General features: G+C 51.5%; 1 protein-coding gene across 1 annotated transcript; it reads left to right on the top strand.

Annotated features, from left to right (window-relative positions):
- Positions 1-4,352: 4,352 nt before the first annotated feature.
- On the top strand, positions 4,353-22,517 carry PGAP3 (post-GPI attachment to proteins phospholipase 3). Its single transcript, XM_077806220.1, has 8 exons — positions 4,353-4,580; positions 6,656-6,753; positions 8,458-8,610; positions 15,533-15,595; positions 16,508-16,569; positions 18,365-18,501; positions 20,268-20,472; positions 22,050-22,517. Exons 1-8 carry the CDS (start codon positions 4,391-4,393, stop codon positions 22,111-22,113), a joined length of 972 nt encoding a protein of 323 aa, XP_077662346.1. The 5' UTR covers positions 4,353-4,390; the 3' UTR covers positions 22,114-22,517.
- The last annotated feature ends 335 nt before the right edge of the window (positions 22,518-22,852 follow it).

Genomic DNA, 22,852 nt, shown 5'->3' with positions numbered 1-22,852 from the left:
TTGCCAGCAGATCGAGGGACGTGATCGTTCCCCTCTATTCGACATTGGTGAGGCCTCATCTGGAGTACTGTGTCCAGTTTTGGGCCCCACACTACAAGAAAGGATGTGGAAAAACTGGAAAATGTCCTGCGGAGGGCAACAAAAATGATTCGGGGACTGGAACACATGACTTATGAGGAGAGGCTGAGGGACCTTGGATTGTTTAGTCTGCGAAAGAGAAGAATGAGGGGAGATTTGATAGCTGCTTTCAACTACCTGAAAGGGGGTTCCAAAGAGGATGGATCTAGACTGTTCTCAGTGGTAGCAGATGACAGAAGGAGGAGTAATGGTCTCAAGTTGCCGTAGGGGAGATTTAGGTTGGATATTAGGAAAAACTTTTTCACTAGGAGGGTGGTGAAGCACTGGAATGCGTTACCTAGGGAGGTGGTGGAATCTCCTTCCTTAGAGGTTTTTAAGGTCAGGCTTGACAAAGCCCTGGCTGGGATGATTTAGTTGGGGATTGGTCCTGCTTTGAGCAGGGGTTTGGACTAGATGACTTCCTGAGGTCCCTTCCAACCCTGATATTCTATGATTCTATGAATATCCTAAACAGACAGTGCAGGGTGGGGAATCTGCTTGTTAATATCCTAAGTGGAGATGCCTAGTGTGGGGCAGTTGGATTGTGTCCCAGAGGGTATATCTCTGGATAGCATGTGTGATCTGAATCTGAGCAGGTATTAGCACATCTGGCAGGATCCCGCAGCTGGGAAGTTGGTGTTTGATTCCTGTTCCCAGCCTCAGAAGACAGACTAATAGAAGAGCTTGCTATATTTGGCAGCCCTCCTTTAATTTCCTTGTGTGGTTGGAAGTCGTCATCAGGGCTATAATGGGCTGCCACAGTTCTGTCTCAGATAAGGAGGAGAGTGTGGTCAGGAGAGGGTGGTTTGGGGGAGGAGTCGGCCTGAGAGATTAGACCCTGGGGAAGAAAATCTTGGAAGCAGGAGGGGCTCTTAGAGAATGAACTCCATTCAAGCCTCCGCTGAGCCTTCCAGGCAGCCAAAAAAAAAAAAAAAAAAAATGTCCATCTGTTGTTGTTATTGTTTTTCTCCTTTTCCAGCAGCCGTTTGAAAAGGGGAGGGAAAACGAAGGCAGGAAAACGAGTTTATTGCTCGAGTTCCCTGTAATCTGCACCTGATAATAGCCAGGCACCACTTTACAATCCGTGCAATTGTGTTGCCGTTGGGATGTGTGTGAAAGAGTGGGCAGGGGCAGACCGAGACAGGTCCAAGGGTTGAGACAGTGCAGGCAAGAGAGAAAAACGAAGAGGGTCCCAGGGGACCTTGTCACAGTGCATGGATGCAGATGGTTGCAACACATTTGCATCTTGGAGTGTAGATGGGTGCCAAGCCGGCTGAAAGCTGTACCCTGATTCAGGGACACAATTTACAAACAGTGTGATCCCATCTACTCTGCAAGATAGAACTAAGTTAGGTGAGCACTGCCCTGGAACTACTGGTCAATGAGAGAGCAGCTCTGTTTTGAAAGGGTCTTGGGGGATAGGGTGGAGGAACTGAAGTTCCTTTTGGCCTGGATATTTCCAAATCAAACCCTCTGCCAATTTGGCATTAAGGCATTATCATTTGTTGGCCTTGTTTACACACAGATTTGCATGTGCTTAACTGAGCTCTTGTCCGTATGAGAAAGTTGTTGCTGGTTTAACTGAAGGTGTGATTTTAAACTGATTTAAATAAACTGGTGCAAAAGGCCATGTGGGTGTGCTGGCTTTGATTTAAACCAGGTTTTGGTTTGCCTGATGTTGATTAGGAATCAGTTTAAGATAAATGAAAATAAACTACTCTTTAAACCAAAATGTGTCCACACAAGGTTTGCACTTGTCTAAGTAAATCAGTTAAAAAACCTATTTAAGTTAAACCAGTGCAATGTCCATGTGTAGACAAGGCCTTGGTGTGGGGCAATTTGTTCCCTCTCCTACCTTCATTCCCTACTTTTGTCCCTCACTGTAGCATTAGACATTAGCATTTTAACTCTCTGATGTGCTGGGCCTGACCGTCTCTGAGGGGAAAATGGGCAGGATCAGGAGAGGACTCTGCAGCTGCATTGAACACAGACCTGCCTGTGTGTTTGTGATCATGTTGCCATCTAGCAGCTGCAACCAAGAGGATACCAGCCCTATTACTGCAAACAGAAGAATGTCTCCCAGGTTGCAGCTGCTGCTTTGGTATTAGGGCTTTGGGAAGATGCCATAGGGAATGGCTTAGAAATGGCAAACCAGAGGCAGTCCACTGAAATCTAGGGGCCTTGCTCTTGTGTGTGCTGAACTAGTCGAGCTCTGACGGGACTGGGGTCTAGTGGTTAGAGCAGTTAGTGGTTAGAGTGGTTATTCATTCCCATAAGCCTCTCAACCTGGAGAGACGGACACCATTTCCCATGATCCTCTCTTCTAGGGGTGTGTGTGGGATACTTTCCCATGAACCTCAGTGTCTGTGTAGGGGTGACCAGATAGCACGGGTGAAAAATCGGGATGGGAGTGAGGGGTAATAGGTGCCTATATAAGAAAAAGGCCCAAATATCGGGCCTATCCCTATAATATTGGGACATCTGGTCACCCTAGTGTATCTGATCCTCTCTGCCCTGCAGGGGGGATAGACACTTTCCCATGAGCTTCTCTGCCCTGGAGGGGTAAGACACTATTTCCCATGATCCTCTCTGCCCTGGGGGATAGATACTATTTCCCAAGATCCCCTCTGCCCTGGAGGGTAACACACTATTTCCCATGATCCCCTCTGCCTGGGGGGGAGGGTTTGACACTATTTCCCATGATCCCCTCTGCCCTGGAGGGTAATACACTATTTCCCATGATCCCCTCTGCCCTGGAGGGTAACACGCTATTTCCCATGATCTTCTCTGCCCGGGGGGGGGGCTGGACAGACACTATTTCCCATGATCCCCTCTGCCCAGGGTGGGGGGTTGATACTATTTCCCATGACCCTCTCTGCCCAGGGTGGGGGGTTGACACTATATCCCATGATCCCCTGTGCCCGGGTGGGGTTGGACAGACACTATTTCCCATGATCCCCTCTGTCCTGGGGGGATAGACACTATTTCCTATGATCCCCTCTGCCCTGGAGGGTAACACACTATTTCCCATGATCCTCTCTGCCCTGGGGGGGGTTGACATTATTTCCCATGATCCCCTCTGCCCAGGTGTGGGCTGGACAGACACTATCTCCCATGAGCCCCTCTGCCCTGGACGGTAACACACTATTTCCCATGAACCTCTCTGCCCGGGGTGGGGGGTTGACACTATTTCCCATGACCCTCTCTGCCCGGGGTGGGGGATTGACACTATTTCCCATGATCCCCTCTGCCCAGGGTGGGGAGTTGACACTATTTCCCATGATCCCCTCTGCCCTGGAGGGTAACACACTATTTCCCATGATCCCCTCTGCCCGGACGGGGGCTGGACAGACACTATTTCCCATGATCCCCTCTGCCCTGGAGGGTAACACACTATTACCCATGATCCCCTCGGCCCGGGTGGGGGTTGGACAGACACTATTTCCCATGATCCCCTCTGCCCAGGGTGGGGAGTTGACACTATTTCCCATGATCCCCTCTGCCCTGGAGGGTATCACACTATTTCCCATGATCCTCTCGGCCCGGGTGGGGGCTGGACAGACACTATTTCCCATGATCCCCTCTGCCCTGGAGGGTAACACACTATTTCCCATGATCCTCTCGGCCCGGGTGGGGGCTGGACAGACACTATTTCCCATGATCCCCTCTGCCCTGGAGGGTAACACACTATTTCCCATGATCCTCTTGGCCCAGGGGGGGCTGGACAGACACTATTTCCCATGATCCCCTCTGCCCTGGAGGGTAACACACTATTTCCCATGATCCTCTCGGCCCGGGTGGGGGCTGGACAGACGCTATTTCCCATGATCCCCTCTGCCCTGGACGGTAACACACTATTTCCCATGAACCTCTCTGCCTGGGTTGGGGGGTTGACACTATTTCCCATGACCCTCTCTGCCCGGGGTGGGGGGGGTTGACACTATTTCCCATGATCCCCTCTGCCCAGGGTGGGGAGTTGACACTATTTCCCATGATCCCATCTGCCCTGGAGGGTAACACACTATTTCCCATGATCCTCTCGGCCCGGGTGGGGGCTGGACAGACACTATTTCCCATGATCCCCTCTGCCCTGGAGGGTAACACACTATTTCCCATGAACCTCTCGGCCCGGGTGGGGGCTGGACAGACGCTATTTCCCATGAGCCCCTTGGCCCGCAGCAGGGAACCTTTGTGCGCGGCCCCAGTTGCCGAGGGGAGGCGGCGGCCCCTTCCGGTGGGGCCGGAAGCGGCCGTCCCATGGTCTGGCGGCGGGATGGCGGCGAAAGGGGCCGCGCTGCTGCTCCTGCTCGGGGCGGCAGCGGCGCCGGGCCCGGTGCGGGGCTCGCAGGGGGATCGGGAGCCCGTGTACCGGGACTGCCTGGCCCAGTGCGAGCGGCGCAACTGCTCGGGGGCCGGCCTGCGGCACTTCCGCTCCCGGCAGCCGCTCTACATGAGCCTGACAGGTACCGAGCCCCGCCCCTCACGTCCCCCCCCCCACCGCCTGAGCCACGCCCCCCGCGGGAGGAGGGGCTGGCCCCGCCCACTCTCCTCAGCGCCCCTCCCCTTTCGGCGCGCCCCCGACCCCGTGCTGCTCAAGGCCCGTCGCTCTTACTGGCCTGGCAGCAGCGACTCCCCTGGCTCCATTGCTGAGGGGTCCCCCGCCCCCCCCACGCTGTGCCTTGCCCCCCCGGGGATCCTTGTCCTCACCCCGTAATCCCTCGTCCCCAGCACGTGCGTGCTCTGGCATTCCCGTCCCCCCCCCCCCGCCACAAAAACTCCTGCCATCAGCATCCTCGGCAACCGGTTCTCCCAGAGCCCAGATCTCTCCCTTCCCTGCCTGGAACCTGTTTCCCTCCAACCTCGTGATAAGTCACTTGAGAGGGAGGGAACAGGTTCTGGGCCTCCTGACAGAGGTGACACGGGGAGACCGTCAGGCTGACAGTGCAGCTAGTGGGAGCCAAGGTGGGTGAGGTCATATCTTTTATTGGACCGACTTCCGCGCTTACGTAGAGCGCTTTTCAGGTCTCGGAAAGGTAATCTGAGCGTGGCAGCTAAATACGAGGTGGAGCAGCTTGCTGAGCATAAGGAGTGAACGTGTAAGAGACCATTCAAGGGGAAGAGGGCCGTCAACATCTCCGTGGTAGTAGGACAAAGGAGGGTTAGCGGGTTATAGATTATTGTAATGGGCCATAAATCCAGTGTCTTTATTAAGTCCATGATTTTTAGAGTCTAACAAAATCATGAATTTAAGGTCCTAGGCTTGTCTAGAATTTAAGATCCGAGCTAGTGTGAGGGAAGTAAACTGATCCTGGGGCTGTTCAGAGGAACCAGTTTTCCCCTGTGGGTCTCCTTGCTATGTTTTTAATCCTGTGGGTGGGTTCAGTTGCTTAGTTAAACCAGATGCCTTGGAGGTGCAAAGGTCATGAGAATGATAGATAACATGAGAGAGAGAGAGAGACAGCAGAAGTAAATCAACACCAATCTTTAACATAAGCTGGATCACCTTGGGGAGTGGAGAGGTTTTATGGAACCAATGGGACCATCTAAATCCATTCGATAGCAGCAATAGAAGTTGTGACCCTCTGATGGCTGTTCCGTTGCCTATTTACTAGGGGTTGGGTGGTTCTCAGCACCGTTCTAGTGGACAGGTGTCCACCTCACACAAACCACCTCCCTGTTTGGCCTGCTTGTTGGTAATCTTAGCAGGTGTACTGAGGACTAAATGGGTCGCAGAGACCATGCCTTTCCTATGGAGGTGGTCGCTTCCTGTTCAGACTGAGGTATGTGAGCATAGGGTCTTGCAGTGCTGCCGCCTGCTTGTACCCACTCTGATCATGTCTACACAGCAAAGAAAAACCCTTGGCTGGTCTGTGCTAGCTGACTGGGGCTCGTGGGGCTGTTTCATTGTTGTGTAGACTTCTGGGCTCAGGCTGGAGCCTGGGCTCCAGGACCCCGCAAGGGTCCCAGGGCTCAAGCTCCTGCCCGATCCCAGAAATCTACACCGAAATGAAACGGCCCCACAGCCCGAGCCCTGTGAACCTGTGTTGGGAGGCACAGGCTGGCCATGGGTTTTTCTTTGCTGAGTAGACATGGCCTCTGTGAACCAATAGAAGGGCCTCGGAATCCGGAACAGTCACCTTTGCCTGTTGGAGATCATATTCTCAGGTTCCTTGTTTATTTGTGACTGTAACTTACTGCAAGTGCACAAGAATAGCAGTCAGAAAACGCCACCTAGTGCCAATGCCTTCAGAACTTGTCAGTCAGTTGATTTCATTGTACCTTAGCTTAATACATATGCAAAGCAGGAGGTATCAAAGGGGATGTTGACACTACCAAAGGGATAGTCAGATCAGCTTGTGCAATAGACACATCGGTGTTGAGCTACATTTCACGGAGACCTTTCTATCCCATCCTCCTTCTGTGACACACCCAGTCTATTGGGGATGCAAGCAACTTGAACTGCTGAAATAAATTCTACATTGCATTGTTGTCTCCTCCTAATAAGTGGCTCCGTCTCTCCTCTTTGTGTCTCTTTCAGGCTGGACCTGCAGAGATGACTGTAAATATGAGTGCATGTGGCTTACAGTGGGGCTTTATGTCCGGGAAGGTTACAGAGTGCCTCAGTTTCATGGCAAGGTGAGCAGTAATTTGGCACAGAACCATTTGGCCTCAGATCATAACTCCTGTGACCTGTGCTGCAGCCATGAGAATGTCTCTATCTTTTTCGGCGAACTACTCGCTGTTGGTTATTGGATCAACCTTGTGGCAAAATAGAGTCCTGTAATTTCAGGGAACTGCTTGTGCCCTGCTTATGGGCACTTGGTTTCAGTTCACCACCCTACCTGTATCGTGAAGTCCAAGAAAAGGATGACTTGCTTGGTACCATTAGCAACTTGCCAGTGCAGGGGGAGGGTGACTTGTTATTTAGAAACTATTCATCTCCTGCAAGTTCTCTTGTCTGTGTTTTTCTCCCCTTGATCTCTGCATGAGAAACAGGATCTTTTTTTGTACAGATGATTGGTACCTAGTGCTGTGGAAAGTAAGGATGGGCTGTGGTTAAGCATGGGAGTCAGTAGACCTAGATTTGAATTGCACCACAGCTTACCACAGACTTTGGGGAAGTCGTATATGGCCAGGTTTTCCAAAGTGCTGTCTAGTTTAGGCTCTTCTGTTTTTTAAGTGCCCATCTTAAGATGCTCAGGTCCTGTTTTTCAGCAGTGCTGGATGTCTGCATCTCCCATTGACTTCAGTTGAAGTGTTGGGCGCTCTGCTTCCTCTGAAAATCAGACCTGCAATTCCTTGGTATGAACCCCTCATGGGACAGCTGTGTAAAATGTAAAGGTGGGGGAATAATATGAACTTAGAGGGGGGTTACGTGGCTAAATTCATTAATGTTTTCCAAGCTCTCTGAGAACCTGGCGTAGAAGGTGAGAGGAAAGGCAAAGTATTCTGAATTATTTATTGTTTTCATATGTGCTTGAAGGCTCCCACTGAGAAGCCTGCTGGGAGCATCCAACACACACACATTTTATGAAGCTTCTAAATAAAAAAAAATCCTTTCAATCCTCAGTTAAAATCTGCCGGCACTTCTGGGTTCACTAGAGAGGCCCGATATGCCATTTTTCTAGCCCATCCTTGATACCAGGAGCCTGTCAGTGTGCTTTGTGGATCCTGTGACCGCTCTGAATGGTGCATCGCTGCTGAACCTAGGGGAGCCTGGCATCTTCATAGGGGCTGAAAGAATTTGAAATAAGATCATTTAACCCACTGTCCCACTCCTGTTTCTGTACCAAATGCCCCTGATAACCTGGTGAGTGGAAGAGCCTTTAGCATGCATGTCTGGGCTTGACTTAGCTCTGATTTCAGCACTGATCCTGTTTCCATTAGGTGTCCTGAGGAAGGAAGAGGAATGTACAGAGAGACAGGTTTGTCTTGTGGTTCAGGCACTTGGAATGGGACTTAATTCTTGGTGCTGCCACAGACTGCCCTGTATGATCTTGGGCAAGTTGGTCTCTGTTAGGGATGTAAAATGTTAATGGTAGGTGTTCGTCTTGCCAGTTAACCTGCCTGAACCGTTAATCCGTGGGCTGGCGGGCCTCAGCGGCTAGAAAGAGGAAGACGAAAATGACTATGAAAGGAGAGATTTAAAACATAGCTCAGAGTTGTTCCAAGAACAGAGTGTTTGAAATTTTTTTCACCTGGCGCTCTAGTCTGGCTGTTCCAGCAGGGTAGAAGGTTTAACTTCTGCTGCCTACAGCTGGCAGGAAAGAACTGGAAATGTGAATTTGTTTTGTTAACTGTGTTTCTCTTTTCCCTTCCCCTTTTATTTTTGTTTTTTAGTGGCCCTTTTCTCGCTTCCTGTTCTTCCAGGAACCTGCTTCTGCCTTTGCTTCTTTCCTTAATGGACTTGCCAACTTTGTGATGTTGACTAGATACAAAGCATCTGTCCCGCCTTCATCTCCCATGTACCACACCTGTATCGCCTTTGCCTGGGTAGGTAGCTTGAAAACTCTCCTCATTCCTTTCATTCCTCCTCCCCAACCCCTTTATAGAACTTCCTGTTTTGTTTTGTATTTAATAGTGACTGTTCATAATAACAGGTTTCAGAGTAGCAGCCGTGTTAGTCTGTATTCGCAAAAAGAAAAGGAGGACTTGTGGCACCTTAGAGACTAACCAATTTATTTGAGCATAAACTTTTGTGAAAGCTTATGCTCAAATAAATTTGTTAGTGTCTGAGGTGCCTCAAGTACTCCTTTTCTTTTTGTTTATAACTTTCATTTAGAGAGCGCTTTTCATCCCCAAGCGATCTGCAGAAGGGATCACTAAAAAGCAGCCAACTCTGGAGTGGCATGCAGGAGCTATCTGAAAGTGCACGGGAAAGAAGGGCATCAGATCTACTGAAACTGAGGAAGTATTTGAGGGAGGAAGAATACAATAGCCCCAGGAGAAGTTTCTCCCTGAAAATGAAAGACTTGTGTAACTTGCAGCTTTCACTTTGAATGGTTTAGATTTTTTTTAGGAAGCACATCCCTGCTAAATGATGGCAAAGATTTCACACACAGTGCCCTTGATCCTGAGATTGACACCATGCAAGTAGCCTGGCCAGGCACTGGGCAAAGGCGCATCCATGTCATGTCCTGTCCTGTCCTGTGCCCGGCTGTCCAAGCAGCTTCTGTGATTCTGGAGCCAGGGACCAGATTTTGGCTCTTCACTTGTAAATACTGGGTGTAACAATTTGTGTCCAAGGAGGAGAGAGTCTGAGGAATGAATGAACTGCACCACAGAGGGCGTGTCTGGAATACCACTTCAAGGGTCTTCTAGAAGCAGGTTCGCTGGATAGAGCTCGGCTCTAGAGACACGTGGTGCACAGAGAATCGTGACTTATCTCTGGGCCTCCCAGTGTGCTGACCACAACCCCAGTTATACTGGAGCCTGACCAGGGTCTCAGCTGTAAACAGCTGCCGTTCAGGGCATCCTTGTCATGAAGAGCCTTCTAAAGAGAAATCCTCCACAGCCCTGTTATTAATTTATCCCCAAGGACTAAATGGGAACTGGTGACAGAGATTTAGATCCTATTCATGGGCGTTGAAAATATAATTTCCCCATCATTGGGCTAAGGGATGTGAGTGGCTATCGTGGCTGGATTGGTGAATGTTTGTTTGTGGTGATTTTGCAGTGCTGCACAAGGTGGTTATGTCCATCTCTGCAGTGCAAGACTCAGGACTGCTCAAAGCACTCTGAGTCTGAGGCATCCTGAGGGACCGTTTGATCATCTGACCTCAGACACAGACCATAGAATCTCATCCAGTCACCCCTGTATTAAGCCCAATTACTTGTGCTTGGCTACAGCATCTCCTCCAAAAGAGCGCCCAGGCCTGATCTGAAGCTAGTTAGTTCTAATGGTTCATAACACACTCTGCTTTTTTTTAAAAAAAAGATAGATAAATTGTCCTTTATTATGGGGTCCTGTTATGAGGTAATCTAAGATGGCAACAAACCTAATGTTTTACCGCAAATTCAAAGTTTTTTAAAAAGGTGAGTTGGTGGACTAGCAAAAATAATTCCTGCCCAGTGTCTTGCCTACTTGTAGGACAGTGAAAGCAGTGTGCAAACCCCTGTGTACATGCAGTGAGGACAGATAAATGGGGGAGTACGCTACTCAGGTTTCCTTTAACATACAAAGAAACGTGACCTTGCACCTTGCCCAAAGGGGATTATGAATTCCCCTTGTGTATTGTTCCCAACTGCACATTATGGGGCAGAGTAAAGAACACTGCTCTTGAGTTAGCAATGACTAGCGCTGTGTGTGCGTGGAAGAGAACAGACCCTCTGCTGTCACTGTCTGAGGCTGTGAATTGCCATTTTAATGCAACAGATTAACCTGACTCCGTCTGTATTGTTGAGTTCCAGCATCCTAGGCTTGCTGCAGGTGCTGTACTGTGTGGGGTTGGATTATCCGGCTGCTCTGTGGCAGTCTAGTGTAGCAGCCCGTTTCTCCCCCAGGGACAATAAGAGTGCTGGTCAGTATTCTGGGTTCTGTTGGAAAACTGCTCTGTTTTAATCCAGCCAGGCCAAATTCTTCTGGGTTTCACCAGTTAAATCAGGATGAGCGCCATCCGAATGAATCGAGTTCCTCTGGCTCACACCTGCTACTCGGAGCAGGATGTGCCGTTTTTGTCTGTTGCAAGGTGACTACGCTTCACTGCACCAGCTTTCAGCACCATGCTATTTGATAGTATCAATTTTCGAGTGATTAAACCATGTTTGCTTCCTGGGTTTATTAATTTAGCCTTTGGCTTGGTTTTCCTTCCTCCTTGAAATGTAATTCGTTTCTTACAGCTCCACGGAGGGTTTTTTTTTTCCCCTTTGTTCTTATTCTTCCGTTACCCAGCTGTCATCTACGCCTTAAACGTTTCATCTCCTTCCTTTAAAACTGCTTCGTTTGGCTCCTGCGCAGTATCCCTAGTGACTTTCTTTTGTGAGTTTGCTGGTACCAGGTAGTCAGTCTGTGCCCTGAAGCATGAGATTTGATTTACTCTCAGTGCAACATTACAGATGACATTGATCATAAAGTTGTCCAGCCCTCGTCTTGGCCTTTTAAACCTTGTTACAGTGCTTGTGTTGTCTGGCCCTACGCCTGTGCTTTAGGGAACTGGTCTTAGGAGATGCTGAGTACTGTCAGCTTCCTTGGACTTCGGTACAAGAGCAGGCCCTAGGCGGAGGGGTGGCTGGTATGTGTGTAGAGCAGGCTTGTGTTCAACACAGTGTTTTGTGACTGTCGTGATTCCACTGCTGGATACAGGAAAGGATTCTCCCGTAGGTCTTGTCAGCACTGGGAGTTGGAATGCTAGTAACTATTCAGTCTGAAATGCGAAGGCCCAAGTTCTTAAAGGTATCCAGAGTTCTCCTCTCAGCCTAACTCCTAGGGGGTCTGCCGCCCAGTGCAACTCTCAGCCCAGAGCAAGGCACGCAGTGAATGGGCAGAGCTGGGTGCCTCAGGAAAGGATTTTTTCAGCAGCTGGCTAGCTGGGTGGTGAGTGCGTAAGCTAGCCAGAAGTGAATGCTGAGGAGAGGGAGTTAGGCACTGAAGTGGCTGGCTTGGTGCACGCAGTCTGAGAGATGTGCCTTCCTCTGCTCAGGATCCTCTGCTGTGAACCCTCTCCTGGAGGCAAGGGCTGACCTGGCTAAGGTGCCTAGCAGCCAAAATCCTGTGTCTTTGTTTCCTGTTTCCCTTGACACTTCTCACACTCTTGCTCTACATTTCCCTGTACCCCGGCTGTCTTGTATGGGTGCCCTTCTGCCTCTCCACCGATTGGTGGGCTGTCTCTAGCCCTCCTGATGACAGGTTGGCAGGTAACGGGTGTTCGGTGTGCTCGGAGCACGCCTGCAGGACCAGGCTCTGCTGGTGAAATTGGAGTTCCTCTGCCTAGTCCGAGAACCCTGCTTCAGGGCTTTGCCTTGAACTAGGGCTCTGAGTGGCTGTCAGGCAAGGTCAGGGCTTTGCAAATGCCGACTACTGGAAATGTAGGTGTCTATGCAGCAGCAGAGTGGCAGTTTTGAGAATGTCAGTGGCACCTAAATGGTGGATTTAGACACCGTGTGCCTCTTTAGATGCCTGGGTACCTTCTAAGGATCCGAGCCTAAATGCGGACAAGGACTGTTGTGGGCTTAAGCCATGATGAAGCTTGATGTGGGGTGGCAGTTTATCCCACACCTGCTACTGCGGGGTTCTTGCACCTTCCTCTGCAGGACACAGAGCGAGATGGACCATGTGTCTGACCCACTCTTGTCAATTCAATGTGTTTAACATTGTCTGGGCCAGCTGGGGTTAATCCCAGTGTCCTATCAAGTTAACAATGACTGGCTGACGTGCTGTTAAACGTAACAGCATTCGCTGGAGACCAGGACTAAGCTGTGTTTGATACGGGGTAATTAACACATGTTCTAACACTGGGTAGCTTTCTAAGTGCAGACCAGCTCTTAGTGCTGTGTCACCATGGGAGGTGCAGTGACAGTCATGTGGGGTGGAGAGGGCAGCTGATCCAGGAGTAGCGTTGTCGGAAGTTACACTACAACGTCTTAGCAGAGCCTACAAAGAGGCATTTATGGGAGCTCCACCAAAATCTGGCAACCTTTGGATCTGCTTATCAAAGCACCTGCAATTACCGCTTTAGGGCAGGTGAGGCACTGTTGATAGTGAGCAAAGGCTGTTCATTTGTCTCCAGAGCAGGGGAGGGCAAACTTTTTGGCCCGAGGCCACATCGGGGAATAGAAATTATATGGTGGGCCATGAATGCTCACAAAATTGGGGTTGGGGTGCAGGAGGGGGTGAGGGCTCTGGGGTGGGGCTGGGGATGAGAAGTTTGGGGTGTAGGAGGGTGCTCTGGGCTGGGACCGAGGGGTTCCAAGGGTGAGAGGGAGATCAGGGCTGGGGCAGGGGTGCGGGAAGAGGTGCAGGTTATGGCTGGGAATGTGGGCTCTGTGGTAGGGCTGGGGATGAGAGGTTTGGGATGCAGGAGGGTGCTCCGGGCTGGGATCGATGGGTTTGGGGAGGGGGATCAGGGCTGGAGCAGGAGGTTGGGGCGTGGGGAGAGGCTCAGGGGTGCAGGCTCTGAGTGACGCTTACCTCAAGCGGCTCCCAGAAGCAGTGGCATGTCCCTTTTCCGGCTCCTACGCGGAGGTGTGGCCAGGCTGCTCTGCATGCTGCCCCATCTGCAAGCACTGCCCCTGCAGCTCCCATTGGAGCACTGGAGGGGGTCATTGGAGCAAGTAGGAGCCGGAGCAGGGCCATGCTGTGGCTTCCGGAGCCATGTGCTGCGGCCCCCGACCCAGTGCCCCAGCCAGAGCACCGGAGTGGGGCCAAGCTGCATGGTCCTGCCCCCCAACCCCGCTCCTCAGCGGGAGCTAGCTGGCCGACTTAAAACAGCTTGTGGGCCATAGTTTGCCCACCCCTGCTCTAGAGCATTTCAATAAACAGCTGATTCAAAAAATGTGCACAGCCCCATTAGACACTGCCAATCCTTGCTACAGGCTTCTTTAAATCCAGTTTTCCTGGGCTCTTGATAATGAGATTGATGGGACGTTTAGTGGAAACGTGATTCACATGAACAATTGGTACTTAGCTAATAGCAGTGGTCGCTTAATCCTCTCCCATCCATCCCATGCCTCGGCTAATGAGGTGATGAAGCATAGCTGCTCTGTAAAGGGAAATCCAAGTCTTGCTTCTCTTCGCAATACACTGGGCCATATCCCTCACTTAGCTAACTCCCCTGACTTCCCTGGAGTTAGGCTGCGGTGCATTTGGCCTGCTGTTGATTTCCATTTCTGCTTCTACTGTTCTACAAATCCTGCTTTTCCTCTTCATCCCTCGCTTTTCCACGTGGAAAGCACTGAGAAGTTTGTGCTCTTCCCCGCCACCTGCTCCGCACGCTACAAGGAACTCCATCTACACTGCAAAAAAGGACCCACGGCAGCAAGTCTCACAGCCTGGGTCTGCAGACTGAGGCTTGTGCTACGGTGCTAAAAATAGCATGTAGGTTTTCCTGCTCAGACTGGAGCTTGGGCTCCAAAACCCACACCCCTCCCTGGGCTTCAGAGCCTGATCTCCAACCCAGGGACTCTAACCTTTGCTTGGATTGTTTCTTTGCGCTTCGTCAGTTTCTGGTTTCTTTAGGTCTGGATGATGACTGATTTCTCTCTGGCGATTGAAGCTCCTACCTGCGTCACTTAGGAGCATCTTCTTAATCTAGTAACTGGAGCCACCTCTGGACTCTGTTCCCTCTGTTCTAGATCACTTTATTTAGATAGTATCAATAGTTTGTCTTCCACCACACCCCCACCCGACCAGGCCGAGCTGCTTCAGGTCTATGCTTAATAAAATAACAAAAGCTGGTTACAGTCTCCCGTGTTGAATCTGCACTGTGGCTCGTACACTGAGACTTCCGAAAGAGCGCAAGGGCATTCGTTCGGTGTGAGTCCTGTGAACTTCTCAGGTGTGTAGCCCAAGGCTGTTGATTTAATGATCTTATAACCCTGTTTGAAAGAGCTCATTTGCGTGCAGGGATTAAAGAGTTGCAGGAGAGAGAGAGAGACTGGAAAAAACGGGGGTTAATTGTGCTCCAGGACACGTGGAACTCTCCAGGCACCATGCTGGAGGCACAATGTGGTTTCACCTAAGGATCGCAAAGCTTTCTCCAGGCATTTGATTAAGCTCACAAACATCCCTGAGAAGCAGGTATTATTATTCAGTTCAGCTGCATAAACAGAATTGCAGGAAATGTCGTGTAGGAGCTGTGCCTCAGTTCTGCTTTATTTTTAAATATATACACTGCAGTCGAAAGAAAAAAATACCTCAAAACCATGTATAGAAACAAGCTTTAAAGAAAGTAAAAGAAATTCTCCTAAGTAGTTTAGGAGCTTAGTGCTCTTGTAGGTTTTACCCAGAGATCAGGAGAACATGCCCTCGTCCAACCACGAGGCATGGGCTTGACGCAGGAATTACTGGATGAAGTTCTATGGCCCATGATACGGCAGATCAGACTAGATCAGTGTAGTGGTCCCTTCTGGCCGAGGTATCTATGAAAGTGTTCAGACAGCGCTAGGGTCTTTGGCAGTGGCTGGCGATAAAAGACCGTAGGTCAGGTTCGGCCCTCAGTTACTTCTGTGCAGTTCTGTTGGCGTCAGTGGTGTTGCAGGGTGCACATGAGAATAGATGACCCATCTGTTAAATGTCCTTTCTGGTTAAATGGTTTCTTGGCTTGTTAAAAATTAAAGGGTTGGTAAAAAGTCTACCCCCAAGTTATCCTTCCGTGCGCACTCTCGAATGAATCCCATCTCCTGTGTTTCTCTTAGACTGTAAGCTCTCTGGGGTAGGGGACTGTCTCATACAGAACATCTAACTGTCTGCCTCTCTTAGGTTTCATTAAATGCCTGGTTCTGGTCTACAGTCTTCCATACAAGGGACACTGATGTAACTGAGGTGAGTGTTACCCTGCTGTGGGAGCTTTGCGTGTCTTGACAGTTGAGGATCTGTGATCTACCCTTGCTTCTCAGCCCCCTGAAATCTACAAGGCAAGCCCTGGGTGTCAATGGGGGTGAGGAACACATGACTATTCTCTAGTTCAGTGTCTGCTGAGATGTGGCTGAGGGAGACCTGCCTTTACCTCCATAATGCCCGAAGATGCCCCTCTGCTGCTGGCGTGAAGTCGGGGGGCTGCAGAAAGGGGGCTGGTGAATCTGTCTGATCTGAAAAATGGGTTCTGTGTAACAAATCTGGGCACCCCCCGAGAGGTGTCAGTGCCCAAACGTACGAAACTGTGACTGTAAAACCACGGACTCCACCGCTTGTCTCTGACACATGGGCTGCCAGCTGTCTGGGGTCCTGGCCGGCAGTGGGGCTATCGGGTGCTGCGGCCATACAAATACCCAAAACAGGCAGCCAGTTGTAGCGCCTGAAAAGACACTGAATTCGCACGAAGACTAGCTGGCTGCATTTCTTCTTCCACCCACCCCGTTGTGTCCCGTCCGTCTAGGCCCTGATCCAGATAGAAGGGTAAATCTACTCTTACTAGTCTATATTCTCTCAGCATTATGGCCTATTTATATTCACTGTGTGCCAAATCCTAGGAGTACTTACCTGAGCAAACTGTCAGAGGCAGCTGAGTAAGGACGGAGTTAAGTCCCATGGAAACTAGTTTGACATTGTTGCTGCCTTGTGCACAACATATGTTCAAACGACTCTTGAAAAGAAATCGTGGTGAGTTCCATTTCTGGAAATCTCAGCCCTTTAAAACCCTGATCTCCCTGACTCTCATCAGTGTCTGTGCTGTCCTTCCTTGTCTCTCTTTGGTGCAATTCTACCAGGGATCTAACCAGGCCTCTTGTCCCACAGAAAATGGATTACTTCTGCGCTTCCACCGTCATCCTGCACTCCATCTACCTGTGCTGCGTCAGGTGAGCTTTGTATGGTTCCTGTCTCCCTGAGATGATGGGCGTGTCTCTGGCTTCACAGGGACAGAGTTGGCTGGAAGCCCTGCAGCTAGATAAGCTGTAACCTGGTATTTACTTTTCTCCTCCCCTCTTTGTGCTATGAGAACCTGACTGTGGCTTTGTTTAGACAAGGAGCTGGGGAGTGCCACTTTCCCTCACACAGAGGGGAATGTGTCTGAACTTCTGATAAGGGACATCAGCATTGCTGTGTCCTAACATTCAGGAAGTGAAGGAGAGAGACCCATCATAGAATCAAAGGGACCTCAAGAGGTCATCTAGTCCAGTCCCCTGCACTCATGGCTGGACTAAGGATTATCTGGACCATGCCAGAGCTGGCGTGTGCCCATTTTAGGGTTAGCCACTTCAGGAATAGAAGTAGCCACCTGCAAGTGCCAGCGAGGTTTGTATTCTGCTAAAGAGAGCTGCTTGTGTCCCAGGGCTTGGGGCTTCTTATTGCTGTCTGTCAACACAGCCCAAAGCGTTCAGCTGCTCTACAGTTTATGAAGCAAGCACCACTTCTTCTTCTTACCTGGCTGTATCTGGGGCAAGAAGGTGAGCTATAAGATCCATAGTAGTTAAGAGGCAGAAAGACCTCTGAGTTCACTGACTCTTCCCCTGCAAGGGCAGATCTATCCTCTGCCAGGGGGTTTTGTCAGATTCTTAACTGCTTCTATACTTCCAACAGCATAAGGCCAGAAGGAACTTTTAGATCATAGAATATCAGGGTGGGAAGGTACCTCAGGAGGTCATCTAGTCCAACCCCCTGCTCAAAGCAGGACCAATCCCCAACTAAATCATCCCAGCCAGGGCTTTGTCAAGCCTGACCTTAAAAACCTCAAAGGAAGGAGATTCCACCACCTCCCTAGGTAACCCATTCCAGCGCTTCACCACCCTCCTGGTGAAAAAGTTTTTCCTAATATCCACCCTAGACCTCCCCCCCTGGAACTTGAGACCATCGCTAGATCTGCTATTCTTACCTCCTGTGTGGCACGGGCCACTGAATTCCACCAGCTGCCCTAGACTGAGCCCAACTGTGTGCCGTAGGGAGAAAAATGACAATGCCATCGAGGCCCTGGGGCAGGGTGTGGGTTTTGTTTCCTCTCCTTTCTCTGAAGCATCAAGAATGGCCATGCCTGGAGATGGGCACTGGGCAGGCTGGGCCAGGGTTCTGAGGTGACATGGAGCAGTGTCTCTCCCTCTCTCAGGGGCTTCGCTGGCCAGTTCTTGCTCACGTGCTCAGGGTCTAACAGGTCGCTATATGTGGGACTGGGAAGGAATTTTCTCCCACATAAGATTGGCCATGACCTAGGGGCTTTTTCACCTTCCTCTGTAGCACGTGGGGAGGGGTCACTTGCCAGGATTATCTGGGGGTATCTCACTTAACCATTTCCATGCCATTGTGCGGGTGCCTTGGGCATTGGTGCACCTCGGTCCCTCCTGTTCTCTGCCTGCAGAACATAATAATCCAGTCTCCTCTGGGCTGTGATACTTGGATCTCATTTGGTGGTTGGGGTTAGCATGCGGGTGCTGGGAGGAGTTGGTGGCGTGTGCTATACAGGAGGTCAGATGGGATGATCTGGGGTCCCTTCTGGCCTTGAAGTCTGTGACTCTCTAGCGGCTGGGAATAGATTAGGTGAGATCTTCTGTGGTGGGAAATGCGTTGCTGGAGCTGGTGCGAAGCCGCTGATGTGTCCTGCAGGACACGTGTAAGCTGCTGGAGTTTGAGAACTTCTCTGCATTGTTTCGGTTTCCATTGTAGGACCCTGGGTCTGAAACGTCCAGCCTTTGCTAATGCCTTCGGGAGTTTTCTGATCCTCTTCCTGGCCTGCCATGTCTCGTACCTGACGCTCGTGCGCTTTGACTATGGCTACAACATGGCCGCAAACGTGGCGATCGGTAAGGCCCGGGGGAGGCTGGAAGGTGGGGGCGGGGTGGGCGGGTCAGTTTTTTGGTAGTGACTTGGAATGAACATGAGCAATGGAACTGTATACAGTTCACACACAGCCTGGACTTTGGAGCCACTAGGTGCTCAGTGTCCCCCCATGGGCAGGGTTTGGGAACGTACGGTGGTTGGAGAGAGTCTGTCTGGCTTTGCCTTCTGGAGTTGATGTCTCCTAGCTGTTCCACTGCACCTGTGTGCTGAGGAAAGAGGGGCTGATCCGTTCCCTGGGACTCAGGGTGTGTGTTATCTCTGCTCTCTGTAGCACAAGGTGGAGTGGCTGTTTATCTGCTAAATCTTAGGACTGCAGGACTGAAATCACCACGACAGTCCTGACTTGGTGCTGGTCCGATTTCCCCCTTTGAGTTAATGTAAAATGCCATTTTCTGAGTACCATGGCACTGCCCCAGACCCCTGCCTGCTTCAGAAAATTCAGCTGCTTCAAAACCTTGGCCAGAGTTCTTAATGGTCCGAGCCACTGGTGGGAGTGAGACTCCTGGCTTTGCCATTGACTTGTCTTGTGGCGTCGGGCTGGTCATTCTCCCCTGGTGCCTCCATTTCCCACTGTCCCCTGCGCGCCGTGTTATCACGAGTCTCCCGTTACTTGGTCTTTTACTTCGAGCCCTGGCTCCTGGTGGTGTGTTTGGTGAGAATCGGCTTTCATCGTTTTTAGAAGGGTAACTTGGCAGCCCTCGTGGCTTTGGAGGAAAGTTTGAAAACGTGACCCTGGGTGTGTCGTAAAGGTTCAGAAAGAGGAAGGCAGCCAGAAGGCAGAATGAGCTGTCGCTGGCTACGAAAGGCTGACGGTGCAGCTGAAGCTTGGGTGCCACGTGGGCACTGTGACCCTGTCTCTTCTAGCCACACTCTGCTTCCTTGCTACATTGGCAGCTGGGAGGCTGGCTGTCCTTATGTCCGTTCTCTGGCATTGCAGGAGCAGCCTTGCACTGAGGCAGGGCCCAGAGTGCATTGCAGCGCACCGCTGGGGCATCTGGTCTGGACGGTGGGGGCATAGGGACAAATTGAGAGGAGCAAAGTGATCAGGACGCTGAGTGGCAGGCAGCTGGTTAACTCCCCGGAGGCTGAAGTGTTCTGGGGAGTGGGGATAGGTGACTATGGCGAGAGGATCGGGGGCGGTGAAGAGGAAGGGACGTGGCAACATGAAGGCACAGCGGGAAGGTTGGCAGGTGTGGCTGGAGGGGAGCACAGTCCCCCCTGCCTCTCCCAATCCCAATGAGACTGCCTGGGATGCATCCTGGATCTGAGAGCTGCCTGCTCTGGGGCTAGCAGGGGAGAGGGGAGCGAACGACATGGCAGGGGCACATTTAAATGACTCTCGCATCGGCTTGTGAGCCGTACTGCGGGCGAGTGAAGCGAGGGCTGAGTCACTTCCAGGGCCCGGTGTCTACAGCCAGGTTCTGGCAGAGGGCGGAAACACCCCCAAAGGGTGAGCTCAGCCTTTGTGGGAGAGGAGGGGAGGCAAGGGTGGTCGAGGCGTTGGCCAGCTCTCGATGGAGCCCAGTCCTGGATAGCGAGATCGGTAAGAGGAACTGAGTGCATGGGGAGGGTCCAGGCGGGAGTGGAGGGGGTAACTGTGTGGATGTGGAGTAGAGGAGGTGACTCTTCCTCTGCCCTTGTCTGAGCAGTAAACATTCGCCCAGCCCAAAGAGCAAGTCCTGCTTCCTGTGACCCTGAGATCCTCTGCCCTGTACCGCTTGCCTTCCAGGCCTTCTCAACCTCTTCTGGTGGCTGGGCTGGTGCGTCAGGAACCAGCAGCGCCTCCCGTATGTGTGGAAGTGCATGGTGGTGGTGCTGCTCCTTCAGGGCCTGGCGCTGCTCGAGCTCCTGGACTTCCCGCCCCTCTTCTGGATCTTCGACGCCCACGCCATCTGGCACATCAGCACCATTCCTGTCAACGTCCTCTTCTACAGGTCAGCCTCGGGTACGCGGTCTCTGGGGGGCTGTTTGGGTGACAGAACTGTGTAATTATTTACCAGGCGACTCCCCCCTTTGAGATCCAGTCCCTGGAATGGCTACAGCAAGAACGCAGACAGCCCGTCAAGAAGCTCTGAAACGTAATCCCCTGTTATGCAGCCAGGCCGCCATATGCTACAGCTCCATCCGATCTCGCCAGCTTGACAGGTTTGGGTTAGACGAAGTCACGCCTGGAAAGGGGTGCTTTTGACTCACTAGAAGACGCTCTCCCTTCAAAGTGGGAACTGTCTCTAGCATTTGGCATCCCAACAAGAAGCAGTTTCATGGTGAGTTCTTCCCAAATGGGAGCATAGTCCGGACAGGCAGATCTTACGACCCACCAACACTGAGAGCAGGGAGGAAGGGAGATCTTGTGGTTAGGCTGCTGGCCTGGGACTCTGGAGACCACAGCCTCCCTGTTTGATCTTGGGCAAGTCACTTACTGTCTCTGTGCCTCAGTTTCCCTACCTGTACCATGGGGGTAAGTGCATTAACAAGTCTGAGACGCTCCAGTACTAGGGATGGGGGCCATACAAGTACGTAGACAGTCTGCGGGATCCCTTAGCATGAGGGTAATTCTGCCCCGTTAGTGTCTCACCAGCCTGCATAGCCCAAACCAGTAACCCAGCAGGGAAGCCCCCGGTGCAGAGCCGCCTGTGTCGGCAGTGCAGGAGCAAATGCAGGGCAGGGACTTGGCGCCGGTCATGTTTTCAGATGGAGTAAATGTCATGTGAGCTCATTACAGTTAACAAGCTAACAGGGTGAGAGCGGTTGGAACTAATTATGCGAGTGGTGCCCTTTAGAGAACTGCTTGCTGGCAGCCAGGCCTAGCTACCGCTGCAGACAGGAGCTCAGAGCTTCACTTCTGCCCGAGGATGCTCGTGCTGGGTAGGCCTGTTTGGGGGGTGGGGGCGGTGTTGTGTCCAGTTGTGCAGGAGTCCCCGTCCCCCCCGCCCCCCTCTTATCTTTCCCTCCCCAGGATCTGCATTTGGACATCACCCACCCAGTGTGTGTGACTGTCCACCCTATCCCACCCAAAGAGAAGACGCATCCCATTCCCAAAGCTCTCTCCCCCCGCCTTCCTGGTCCCCTGACCCAGGTGCCAGCACCCCCAACCTCCTTGCAACTTCTGATCTGAGTGACACGGAGTCAGTGCCAAAATGTATGGTGGATCCAAAGTGCAGGGGATTTAGGTTCAGAGCCATGGCTGGTGTAATGTGGACTTCCAGCTGCTGAGGAGGGGGCCCTCAGTAGTGAACACAAAATGGTGGGTTCAGAGTGCAGCTGCTGGGAGGAGGTGGTGGCCTGGTACGGGTCAGACTGGGTAACCTGGTGTCCCTTCTGCCCGGGCACTGACTCCATATTGCATTGACTGCATATTTCCGACAAAAAAGACCCTTTTCTTTTGGAATTAGCCTGAACTAGCTGCCACTGGAACAGCTTGGGTTCAAATGGGGCAGTTTCTGGCTAGACCCCCTCCCCGCCACACCACGCTGCCTCTAACCCGCTCACGCTGCTCCCATTATCCTTGCAGTTTCCTCCGTGATGACAGCCTGTACCTCTTGAAGGCAAACTCGGACATTCTGAAAATAGACTAAAGCTGTCGGGGGGGCCTGTTGTGTGGAGAGGAGCGATCCCCTTCCTGATGGAAACTGTCACGTGAGACCTTCTGAGCTCCTTTCCCAGCAGCATGCCGGGTCTCAAGGCTCTCGAGAAGCGGGGATGTTGGGCGCTTTCATTGCGTCCCTGTCCATAATGTGTGCTGTGCCAAGACCTTGTCTCTGCCTTCTTTGCCTCCTGGGTGCACCCGAATCCTGGGTAAACGTCCCCCTCCGCCGGAGCTGAGTTTTGTTTCCTCTTTTTTTTGCCTTCAGAAATTTTAATTCTAATCCCATGACTCGTTCTATTAGAACATCAATGATCCATCTCGCCCACGCGCTCCCCCGCACACACTGCAATTAATGCTCTTCTGTGCTACTGGGCAACATGGTGTGTTTCCGTTTCCACTGTTACGAAATCTGTTTGATTCTCAGCTTGCTGAGGGATTTCAGACTAAGTGGGAAATATTGGAGGGCCAACTGGTGACTCGGCAGACTGGAAGACGTCGCGAGTACATGGTGGGGACATCTGGTCATAAAGTTGTGTGGCCCACAGGACCTCCAACTCTGCAGTCCGGCACTGCTGAAATGGGTTATTGTTAATATGTGTAAATAAGATGGGTGGGCCAAGGGCATACGCTGCTCTGTACATTGGATTCACTCGTCCTCTGAGACTAGAACGTGCGGGACACCTTCTTCAGCAGTTGTGGGGAGGTGGATCTCCCAGGTTATTGGGCAC

This window comes from Eretmochelys imbricata, chromosome 27, assembly GCF_965152235.1.
Source record: "Eretmochelys imbricata isolate rEreImb1 chromosome 27, rEreImb1.hap1, whole genome shotgun sequence".
NCBI classification, from domain to species: Eukaryota; Metazoa; Chordata; order Testudines; family Cheloniidae; genus Eretmochelys; species Eretmochelys imbricata.
Note: the sequence above shows the minus strand (reverse complement) of the source record. Positions and strands in the feature narration are given on the sequence as shown.